We start from the raw sequence: 11,546 nt of genomic DNA on the forward strand, positions 1-11,546 counted from the left end.
CTCCCCGTCTCCGCCGTGCCCAGAGCCCCTCTCCGGCCGTCAACCCAAACCCACGGCTCCCGCCACCCGCACCCCCAGCCTTTCCCCGTAGAGAAAGAAGAGCGGAGCCCTCCCTCTCTCCCCACTTCCCCGTCCACGCATCTCCTCTGACACCCCAAATTTCATCTCTCGGCTGTTTAGCACCCCTTAAAATGCCCGCACAGGGCAGCCTTCCTACACCTCCTACACACCTCCTCGTAAGTGGATTTCTCGCAGCTTCCCCAGATGCCTCTTATGTCCCTCCAGCTCTTAAAAAAAAAATAAATAAAAATCCCCCTTTGGCTATTTCCTGAGTGTATCGTGGCACCGGAGACTTGGGCGGCAGAAGCGATGGCTTTCCCGGGAAATACCTGGCTGGGAAAAAGGGATGGTGAGTGAGTCCAAGCAAAGTTATTAGAACATGCTGAATTTGTTCACAGGGATAAAGCCTGTTCTCGTCCCGTCACGCAAAGGTGCTCTCCGGCGTCGTGCTGCGTATGAAAGCGGGATTATTTATTTTATTAATTTATTTTCCGGGTAAGAATGGTCATTGAAACCATTTAATTCCTGCCAGAATCGTTGATAATCAATTACGGTGGCTTCGTGGTCTGCTGCAAACAGACGCTCGTCTCTGCGGGATCACGGAGGGCAATGCTGGAGGTCGGACGCCGCCCGCGAAGCAGCAGGTTGACACCCCGGGAATTCGGCTCACGAAGCAAAGCCGAGGCTGCGGGTATCATTTCGATATGCTCTAGCTCGTTACGTTGCTGGGTCTCCCCAGCACGAAAAGGACGCGGCGGTGAAGCGCTGGCGTTCCATTTCTCGTGTACCTGCTCGGTACCCTCGCCGGGATTTTTCTGTTGGCTCTGAGAATGCCGATAATGCCTGAAATAAGGAAAAGCACGGTGCTTGGGGGCACACTGTTGTTTTGGCAACGAGTCGCATTTACACCATTCACGTGGGTGTAACAGTTTCCAAACCCTTCTTGTTTAGGGCCATTTTCTTCCAGGGAAAGCATCGTTTCGAGGACAGCAGTCTTCAATCGCCCGCCTCAAACGCTCTTTCAAAGCCCCGGGGACCAAAGACCGTCCCTACCATAAAACCGACCGCGTTTTTAAACAGATGGAACGGCCAAAACCCCCATTTTCGAAGACCGGTCGAGGCAGGTTTGCACCTACACCCCCAAGGCGAGCGCCCGGAGCTTGGGGCGCTCGCCCCGCGCCGCGCACGGCCCCGACCCCGGCGCGCCGTCGCCTCCCCCCCCCCCGACCCCGAAATAAGCAATTTCCCCATTTCCACATCAAATGCTTGCCAGCCCGTGGCGTTGTTCCCGCTCCCCCCGCGACGTTTCCCCGCCGGGCACCGGACCCTTCCCCGCCGCCGCGCTGCAGCGCTCATCGCCCGCGGCGCGGCGGCGAGAGGGGAAACACCCTGAAACGACCGTCCCCCGCTCTCCCTCCGAGGGTGGCCTCCGCCACGGGCGGCACCGGCCGGCAGCGCGGCGCCCGGCTGGAGCGGGGGGGGGGGGTGCGGCGGGAGGTGGGGGGGAGCCCCGCGGGCCGCAAGGGGTTAAGGCGCGGCGCGCCCCGCCGCGCGCCCCGCGGAGGCGAATCTCCCCGCGGCGGGGGAGCCAATCGCCGGGCGGGCTGCGCGGGGGCCGCCCAATGGGAAGGCGCGGGGCCGGCGCTGTCAGGCGGCGGTGAGGGATGACAGCGCCGCCGGGAGAAAAAGGAGAGGGCGGGCGCGGGGCGGGACAGAGCGGGGCGGAGGCAGCGCCCGCGCCGCCAGGGACCCGCGGCGGCGCCCGGCGGAGCGCGGCGCGGCGGCCCCGGCCCTATGGGCGGGCGGGCCGGCAGCGGCGCAGAGAGGCTGCCCCCGCTGGCGGCCGGCCTCCCGGCGGCAGAGAAGGGCCCGGCACCGGCACCGGCGCGGCCGCGGCCGGCGATGCGGTCGCCCAGCTGAAAGGCGCGGCGCGGTCCGCTGCTCGCCCGCGGGGCCGCCCGCCGCCGGGCCATGGCCGTCCGCGGCGGCAACGCCCTGACGCCTTTCTCCATCCAGGCCATCCTCAACAAGAAGGAGGAGCGCGCCCGCCACGCGGCGGGGCGGCCGCCGGCCCCGGGGGCGGCTGGCGGCTGGCGGCTGTGCGGCGCCGCCGAGGGCCCGCCGCTCCCCTCGCCCGCCGCCGCCGCCCGCGCCCCAGCCCCGCGGACGCCGGCGGGCTGGGACTCGGACTCCGCGCTCAGCGAGGACCCCGAGGGCGAGCGGCGCTCCGAGGAGGAGGGCGCCGGCGGCAGCGCCCGCACCGCCGAGGACGCCGGCGGGGGGCGGGCGCCGGCGGCGGCGGAGGAGGCGCAGCCCCCGGAGGCGGCGGAGCGGGACGCCGCCGGCCTCAGTGACAGCGAGATGTCGGCCGCCGTCTCCGGTAGGGGCGGCCCCGGCGGCGGCCCCTCCGCACCCGGGCGGTGTGTGGGGGGGGGGTGTCCCGGGGGGGGGGGGGTGGGGGGCTGCTGGGAACGGGAGATGATCGAGGGGCTGGGGGTGGGGGCTTTCCGCCGGCCCCGCGGAGTTGTGCCGCGGGCCCCGGCCGTGCCGGGGGGAGAAAGCCGCCGGGCGAGGGAGGGCGGATCGGGGGGAGCCCGCAGCCCGGGAGGGCGCCCGGCGCTTGGAGGAGGGCGAGAAACGCCGGCGGCCGTCCCGGCGGCGGGGTGGGCAGCGGCTCGGCCGGGTCTCCTGCGCGGGTGCGGGCCCTCCGCGGAGCGGGGCGCGGGGATGTGGGTGTCCCGCTGCCCGCCCGCCCTGACGGCCGTGCTCTCGCCCCGCCCGCAGATCGCAGCCCCCCGGAGGAGGAGGACGGAGCGGGCAAGTGCGGGAATCTGCTGCCGGGGGAGGAGGAGGCGGCGGCGCCGAAGCCGCGGAAGAAGCGCTCCCGCGCGGCCTTTTCCCACGCGCAGGTCTTCGAGCTGGAGCGGCGCTTCAACCACCAGCGGTACCTGTCGGGGCCCGAGCGGGCCGACCTGGCCGCCTCGCTGAAGCTCACCGAGACGCAGGTGAAGATCTGGTTCCAGAACCGGCGCTACAAGACCAAGCGGCGGCAGATGGCCGCCGACCTCCTGGCCGCCGCCCCCGCCGCCAAGAAGGTGGCCGTCAAGGTGCTGGTGCGCGACGACCAGAGACAGTACCACCCCGGCGAGGTGCTGCGGCCGCCCTCGCTACTCTCCCTCCAGCCCTCCTACTACTACCCCTACTACTGCCTGCCCGGGTGGGCTCTGTCCACCTGCGCCGCAGCTGCCGGCACCCAGTGAGGGGCACACGTACATGACCCGCGCCCCCCCTGCCTCCAGCCTCCCCCACCGCACACACTGGCAGCCAGGAAACCCATCTCCCCTCTGCCACCCCCCCCAGCCAGCCAGCCAGCTTCTCAAATCCAGAGCCCCAGCTGCAGTTCTCAGTGCCTTGGACAGTATTTATTATTATTTTATTGTTATTTTTATTATTAATATTATTTGGATGGTTCCTCACCCTCTCCTCTTCCAACGTAGGACTTCTCGGCCACCCCCGCCCCGACCCTCACCCCGTCCCCACCCCGCCAGCCGAGGACTCTCGCGATTCGGCACGACTAGTTCATGGTATCCATGTTGTCAGTGTATTTGGTGTAGACTTTTTGTTTGTTTTATTTCGCTTCGGATTCGTAGAGACTCGATCTTGTGTGGGAGAGAGAAAGAGAGAGAAAAAAAGGAGAGGAAAAAAAAAAAAACAACCCGCAAAACCAAATGCAGCTCAAAAGAGGAGATCAAGGACTCCCTCGGTGGATTGTAAGGAAGATTATTTTTGACGTCTGTTTGAGTCCTTGGTCTTCCAACTCGTTGCAAACTGAATGTGCCTTGTATGGTGCTGAATGTAAGGAAGCCTCTTTCAGATCCCCCCTGCTTTTGTTGCCCATGTTATTGCTGTACTCCATGATCCCTGGCAAAGGATAAATATGTCACAAAAGGGTGAGACTTTATATCGAAACCCCAGACTTCTTCTTTTCCTTTTTTCCTGAGATCTTTCCGTGTTCGGGGAGGGAGGAGTTACGGATTTTTCGCACTTTCCAGTTGTATTAAAGTTGTTGTTATTATTATTTTTATAGTCAATGTGAATATTTCTAGTCAGGCTTTTTAAGAAATCGATGTAACGGGAAATTTTAATACCATCGGTGCCTTTTACAGTTCTTCTGCAGACCTCTCCTTCAGGGGCGGGGATTTCTGATCTGCTCAGCAATGTAATTACAGTCTCTTTCTTTCAAGGTAACTCATTGCTTTTTTTTTTCCTTCTTCTTATTTTTTTTCCTCCCTTTCTCTTGTAATGGCACTGTGCACTCAACTAGATTATTTACTTCAAATGAATTGTGAATGTTTGTAAGCAACCCGCTGTACTTTTTTTTTTTTTTTTTTTAATTTATAAACTTTAGTTTAACACTTAGCTCTGCCGCTTGTGTCGTTTCTGAGAGCGGATACGGATTTCCCCAGCGACTTTTTCCCCGCAGCAGACTTCGGGCTGTAGTTCGGACCACGTCCCTCCTTTTCCCACTCGCACGGAGGCTGACAGTGGCTCTGGTGGGAACAGGCAGCTCTGGCGGTGGGGATGGTGGGGCCTGGCGGAGATCTCACCCCCCGGTCCCCGGGGCCGCTGTGCCCGTGGGGACCGTGCAGCACCGGTGCCGGTTCCCTCCGTGGGAAGCGGAGGGGGCGAAGGGGCTGGGGCCGGGCGCCTTAAGGAGTTATTTGATAATGCCTGTCCAGGACGGAGCGATCCCTGCTTCTGCCGGAGAGCCGGGGTCGCTGGTTTAATTTACGGCTGCCGGGGTTACGGTGAGGATGCGGTGCGGGCGGAGGAGCCGCGGGGAACATCAAGTCGGTTCTCCCGCGCGAGGGCGGTCTCGCTGGGACGTTTCCACGGGCCGTGTCGGCTCACACCCTCGGCAGCTCCCGGGGAAAGTGCGTGGCTCGGAAGAGTGTTTTCTCTCCGCCGGAGTCTGGCGGGGAGGCCGGGGCCGGGGGCCGCAGGCACCGGCTGGGGCTGGGGCTGCGGGATGGGGCTTCGCAGTCCTGTTCGTATCCCGACACAGCCGCGACAGCCGCTTGGGGCAGCCTCCCGCCTTGGACTGAATCCCCTCCAAGCCTCCGGCGGCGAGCCCGGGCCCTCGGCACGGTGGCTGGCAGCGCATCCCCGCCGCCGGCCGCCGGCCCTCCCCGCCAGACGGGGCGGGCAGCCCGCGCCGGGGTGGGCAGCTCCGAGCCGAGGGACCGGCGCCGGGCAACGGCCCTCGCAGGGACCGGAGCCGGCGGTGGCTGCGGTAGTTTCCCCGCGCCGGTGCAGCCCTGCCCGGGCCTCCCTCACAGGCGGCCGCTTTGCCCGGCCGCCGCCGGCGCTTCTCCATCGCCGCCGGCTTCTTTCCTTCCCCGCCGGGTCGCACGGGCTTCCCTCGGGCTCCCGAGCACGGAGAAGCCCCTGCTGCCCCATGCCCCCCCCGGCCGCGGTCCTTGCGAGCCGCCCCGAGAGGCGGCCGGGCTGTTTCCTCCTCGGCCCCCTCGCCCCGGCCCTCCCCGGTCGTTATTGCCCCCACCCCGCGCCAGGCTCGGGCAACCCGCGGGGCGGGCTGGCTGCCTTCGCCCCGCAGGGGCCACGCACCCGGGCTGGCACCCCCGGCTGCCCTCGGCGGTGGGGAGAGGGGCGGCGGCGGCTGCCCGGGGGCTGCCCCGGCCCCGGGGCGGGCTGGGGGCGAGCTCTCGGCTCCTAAAGCCGTCAGCCGTCGTGGCATCGGGGCGGGGGAGGAATGCTTTGGGTTTGGTTTTGTTCCGCCGGGCGGGTCGGGAATCCTGCTCGGCCAAAGGAGCGCTCCAGAAGTAGCGGTCCTGTGCTCTATGGCGAAGACCTGGGCGGACGCGGGAGGACTGACATTTATTAGGCCCGATCCTGAAACCCTTTTTTTTCTTTCTTTCTTTCTTTCTTTTTTTTTAACTGTTTCATTCCACCTTTCCCACCGCTTTCCCTCCTGGGAAAATGAAAGTTTTGGATGGCAGGAGCAGGGCCCCCGTGCACTTGGGAAGGCGAAGAGGAGCCCCTGCTGCCCCGCAGACAGCTCAACTCCCTCCTTTTCTTGCCCCTGGGGACGTTTCTCTGCCTGCAGCCCCGTGTCCCCGTGTGAGGCGTGCAACCCCATACAAGACGTAGAGCCGCTGACTCCCATCCCAGCTTCGATGGGACAGTTTACACCAGCGGAGGTTTTGGCCCCGGCGGGGATGGGGAGGCAAGGCGGCGGGGTGGCTTTCGGCGAAGCTGGTTATGGTTGCTACCGGGCTCCCTGTTGGAAAGAGAGGATTATTTCGAAGCCTTCTTTTTCCCGTAGGTCACCGTGTTTTATTATTTTGCTTCGTGCTTGCTGACGGATGTAGCGCTGTAGGGAACCGCCTGATCTGAAAAGAAAGCGTCGGTCATTAGAGCTTCCCCGGGGATCCCCGGGCTGTAACGCGGGATAACAGACGCGGGATAAAGCGTCAAACTGGTTTTCTTCGAATCCGGTAAAACTAAGATTCATTTTACTCGAGACAGAAGTTGCTGAAAAAGATGATCCGAGTGAAGTTACTTGGAATTTTAGGATTGTGTTTCATATCGAATATTTACGCATCGAGAGTGTCTTCGTTTGACGTTGGCAAAAGCCGGTATTTGAGAAACGTCAGTGTTTTGCATCGGGAAAATTTAATCGATAATTTAATGGAATTTTACCGGAATTTGGAGGCGTTTCTAGTCCTGTTTGTATTGAAAATTTTACGATTTGAGTTATAAAGCAAACGCTCCGAGTCTTTTTGTCTTTTCTTAATGACGAATTCCCTAGTAACTCGCGCGTAACTGTACCAAGGCCAAAGGAATCGGTCTGGATTTTCGGCGTTGAAGCAAAATGATAGCAAAACTATATATAGCTGATAGCAAAACCTGGGCTCTAACACGCTCTCTCCGTCCCCTCCGAACACACATTCAGCTCATCAGCACATCCACGGCTGCAGCAAGAAAATAATCTCCCTAACGATATGTCCCGACTGCGGCCTCTCTCCCAAACCCCGAATCCGTACAGGAGCCGTGGGAATCACTTTCCATCCGGCCATGGACAAGCTCCAGCCTTAAAGAGGAGAAAACAGTCGCGATAGAAAGAGGGGGTGGGGGGAGAGAGAGAGAGAGGAAAACCACCGCAGCTACAAGAAATTCGATTGTTGAAATGTAATGTAAATTGTGTATATCTTTGCATATGTCTCCACAGGCGCTTGTGTTTGCGTATCAAACACTCGCACAGGCGCACAGACCGACTCTGCAACCGGGCGGCTGCCTATATTTAGATACGTCCCGCTCGCTCGCAGGGTAATAAAACAGGAAACCACGTAGATTTCCCCCGCGACACACACACACGCGCACACACACACACACTTGTCAGGTAGAAATCAGCGACGCTTCCCCGGGAGGAGGAGAAGCAGCAGAAGATGCCGGAGCACGGGCAGTCCCCCCGGCAGCGCAGCACCTGCCCGGCCTCCCAGGGGCTCCCGGGAGCAGGGGGCAAAGGTGGCCCGGAGGTTAAGGGCCTCTCCCCGGCAGGCCCGGGGCTTTGGCAGGCGATTTTCCGCTCCGCTTGTCCTGTCAGTGGGAAGGGGACGCGCCCCGAGGGCAGCCCCCGGCCCTCCCCGCGGCTCCCCCGGGTCTGCGGCACCAAACCGCCGGAGCGGGCAGCTCCTCTCGGAGGGTCCCGCAGCCCGAGGCAGGGATGCTCCTGCCCTTAGGCGGTCGGGAGCGCCGGGAGCTCCGCCGGAGCGGGGCCGACCCCGGCGGCCGAAAAGCCGGACCCCCCGCGGCCGGGGGAGCCCTAAGGCGGTGGCAGCGGTGGCTCCAGCGAGCAGCCCGGTTTTTTTCCCCAGGTGATGGGAAAAATAAAGGGCAGGTCTGTCTGCCCCGGCCACAGGTACCGCTCCTAGCCTGTCCGAAAGCCTCCCCAAAGCGGACTCTTCCTTCGCGTCGTTCGCTGCTGCGGGGAGCAGCGCGATTAACCGGGGAGCAAGGTGAACCGGGGAGCAAACGAAACCTTTCCCAGCCGAGTCGCACGGCGGTCAGCGCCGGGACCCCGCACCGCTCCGCTCCCAGCAGAGACGCCTGTGGGCGAGGAGGCTCTGCCCGGAGACCCCCGGCCCCGCCGGGGCTGCCGCCCGCCGGGCCCCGCGCCCCGCTCTGCCCCCGGGGAGCCGCGCCTCCCCCCCGCCGAGGCAGCTCCGCACGGCGGCTGGCCGGTGCCTTGCCGAGGGACTTGTCCCTTTGTTTTAAAACATGGTTTGTGTTTGTATGCTCTTTTTTTAATTTATTTTTTTATGAAGGGAGGGAGAGAATTTCGGCAACCCGCACGCAAATCCTCGCTCTCTCTCCGGAGGGACGGAGCGGAGCGGGAGGGCAAGTTGACACCCGGGCCCGCCCGGGGGGGGGGGAATGTCGCGGTGCCCGGCGAGGGCCGGCACCAGCCCGGGGCAGGCCGGGGGCGAGGGCTGCCCTCCTCCCCCCGCTACCGCAGACGCCTCCCTGCCCAGCTCCCGGCCGGGTCCCACGGGCCCGAGAGGAAAGCCCCGGCCAGAGGATGAGGGTTTTGGCTCCGCGGCCCGGAGCCCTTGGGGCGGCTGAAGACCCACCCCCGCTTCTTTCCCCGGCTGCCTCCCCAGCTCTGCACCGGAGCTGGGAGAGGTGTTACCCACGAGGCTGGTCCCGAGTGATGCTGGCCACGAGCGCAATTGTCGGGGCGCTCCTCGAAAAAATAATAGCGGGGAGTGGTGGCTGCAGAGCCGCGGGTTGCGCCGTTTTGGGGCTCTCAGGTGCGGCCGTGGCTTTTTTGCCTAAAATCTGACTCGGTAGTAAAGAGGCCGGCGCTTGGGCTCCCGAAAGACGCTGCCGGCAGCCGGCAACGGATCCTCCGCTGAAACAGAAATGCATCCGAGCCAGGGAAGCCTCTCCTCGCCCGCGGCAGTAGCTCGGCTCCGGGAGCGGCAGGCAAGGGGGGCCGCTCCGCTGCTGGCCACGGGCGGAAGGCGACCTGCAGGGACTACCTGCTGTCTCCAAAGGGGTGCAAGTTGCCACCAGGACTGGTGACTGATGTCTTTCCCACCAGAGTAGGGACACAGGTATTAATAAAAACATATATCTAGGTAACAGTGCTCGTAGGTATTCAAAACATTTTTTTTTCTTTCTTTCTTAAAAAAAGAAGAAAAAAAAAAGGCATGGAGCTAAAAAGGCTACACGCAGCCTTTTCATGGACGGCCGATTGACAACCAAAACACTGCTACCGCACCGAGCAAGGATGGCCAGAAATCCGTGAAACGGCTGGAAAGGCACAGAAGGGTCCGATGTTCAGCTTCCCGGGGCTGGACGGCAGCAGCGTGCGAGCAGGGGCGCCGCCGGGCCGGGGGCGGGGGGGGGCAGGCCGGCACCGGGACGAGCACCCACGGGGCAGGGGCCGACTGCTCGGGGGGGAAGCCCGCGGGTTACTGCTTTGTTTCCTAAATTGCTCTGTGGGGAAAACAAGTCCTGCAAGCGGCCGTGGCTCTGAAAGACACTGTCCCCGCTGCTTCGGAGCCCGAGCCTGCCTTGCGGCTCCGGCGGTTTGAGGACCCTGCTCGGCACCGGCGATCTGTGCCTCGTTAAAGCCGCCCGACGGCCAGACCCCCCCCGCTTTTCTCCCGGGTAGGGGTAAAACACTTTTGCCCTCGGATCTGCGCCGCGTTGCGCTTAAACCGGCCGGGGAAACTCTTTGTGTCGCAAAGGACTCGAGTGATAATTAGGGATGAAATGCGCGTGGAGAGGACTAATATTATTTTTGGCTTGTGCGGGAATAATACCGAATTGCAAACGGTACGAATAAAGCTGGGGAGGCTGGGAGGGGAGGCGGTTCTGCCGGCCGCCGGCAGCTCTTGGGCTTGACGGCGAGGTTTGTGCGGGGCTCTGCCGCCCGGGGCAGCCGCAACGAGGGACGGTTCGTGTCCGGGGTTTGCCTTTTGGCACCGGCGTGCGGTAAGGGGATGCGGCCGCGGGGTGGCTGGGGGCGATGCCTGGAGGCAGCAGGGCGGGTGGCGGGGTGCGCAGCCCGAAAGGCACCCCCGAGAAGCCGCGGGGCCGTTTTCCTCCGTGGGGGATGGCGTGGCCGGGTTTACCGAGGTGGCGGCGTCGCCGCTCTGGTCTGCGCGGTGGCATGGTACTTGTAAATGAACACAGCAAACAAATAATTTTCATTTGGCTCATAAAAAAAAAAAAAAAGACGATTGGCGGCTCCCTTTGTTCAGTTAAGAATAAAAAATATTCGCAAATGGGGAACGTCTACGGACATAGTACATTTTCCCAGCGACCGCAACAAGAAAAGAACATAAGCTCTCATTCGCTGCTTATAAACACCACTCTGCGGGGGTGCAGACTGTCATTTTGTCAAGTGACTCTGAAAGATCCTTTAATTTGTCTGAAATCTTACTAATTTATCGGATTAAAAAAAAATAAATGCCTGGAAGAAACGGACGATTTTCCTTTCTTTTAGGGAGAAAGCTTTTCCGTGTTGCTTTAAAAAGTACGGTCTGCCCCGTGGATTCGCGGACCCTGGGAAGTTGTGCTTAGATGTCCGTGTCAGGGGGATCACAATGGCATACTTTAACCAAAAATACCTCCAAAAGATACCGAAATATCCGCTTCGTTTCTGCGAACAAATGATTTCGCTGAAGAAGGATCAGAAACGAAGGGAGAGGGTGCAGGAAAAAAAAACCCCAAAAACCAAAACTGTCGCAAGCTTTCGCCGTAAGGGGCGAACTTTAAAAGGGAAAAACCGACATTTTATCTTAGAAAAAAATATATGCAACCTTTGCAACGTGGAAATTACTTGTAAACCGATCTCGCCTCGGGAAGAATCTCGTTTTCAGAGCGGTGGCAAAGCCCTTTTGCCAGGCAGGCGCGGCGGGGCTGAGCGGGGGGCCGGGGGCGCCGGCTGCCAGCTGGGGACCGCGGCGGGGCCGGGGCGCGCTGCCCCCCGTCCCGTCCCGTCCCCAGGAGCGGGGGAAGCGGGTCCCCGGACGTCCCCTCCTGCCAAGGACTGGCGTAACTGCGGGAGGTGCAGACGTGTCCCTTGCGGAGGACATCTCCCAGGATCCCTCCCCATCCTTTCTCTCCTCCGGGAGGTTCCTGCTGGCTGCTCGGTACAACCGCCCATCGCCGCCGCATCCCGCCCGGCTCCCTGCCCCTCGTCCCCCCTCTCCCTGCAAAACCTTCTCTGGCCGACCGAGGGCCTCTCCCCTGTCCCCCCACCGCGCGGAGGGCCACGCAGGCTCGGGGCCAGGCCCCTCGCCCCGGGCCACCGCGGGCGGCGGGGCGGGAGCGCCCGGCGGCCCGGCCCCGGCAGCGCGGTCGCCTCGGCGCCTCTGCCGGTGCCTGCCCGCGCCCCGCCGGGCTGCTGCCGGCCTCCCGCGGCCCGGCGGGGAGGGTCCTCTCAATGC

The 11,546-nt window shown here is 62.7% G+C and overlaps 1 protein-coding gene across 1 annotated transcript; it reads left to right on the forward strand.

Moving 5' to 3' along the window:
• Positions 1-1,788: 1,788 nt before the first annotated feature.
• Positions 1,789-4,854, forward strand: NKX3-2 (NK3 homeobox 2). The gene is made up of 2 exons (XM_069793437.1): positions 1,789-2,440; positions 2,845-4,854. The coding sequence occupies exons 1-2, from the start codon at positions 2,032-2,034 to the stop codon at positions 3,318-3,320; spliced, it is 885 nt and encodes a 294-aa protein (XP_069649538.1). The 5' UTR covers positions 1,789-2,031; the 3' UTR covers positions 3,321-4,854.
• The last annotated feature ends 6,692 nt before the right edge of the window (positions 4,855-11,546 follow it).

The sequence above is a fragment of the Haliaeetus albicilla genome, chromosome 1 (assembly GCF_947461875.1).
Source record: "Haliaeetus albicilla chromosome 1, bHalAlb1.1, whole genome shotgun sequence".
In the NCBI taxonomy this organism is placed as follows: Eukaryota; Metazoa; Chordata; class Aves; order Accipitriformes; family Accipitridae; genus Haliaeetus; species Haliaeetus albicilla.

Excerpts from the sequence above, each read along its gene's own strand:
- NKX3-2 (XM_069793437.1), top strand. The coding sequence starts at position 2,032 with ATGGCCGTCCGCGGCGGCAACGCCCTGACGCCTTTCTCCATCCAGGCC. Across the intron at positions 2,441-2,844 it reads GATGTCGGCCGCCGTCTCCG|ATCGCAGCCCCCCGGAGGAG; the intron begins GTAGGGGCGGCC and ends CCCCGCCCGCAG.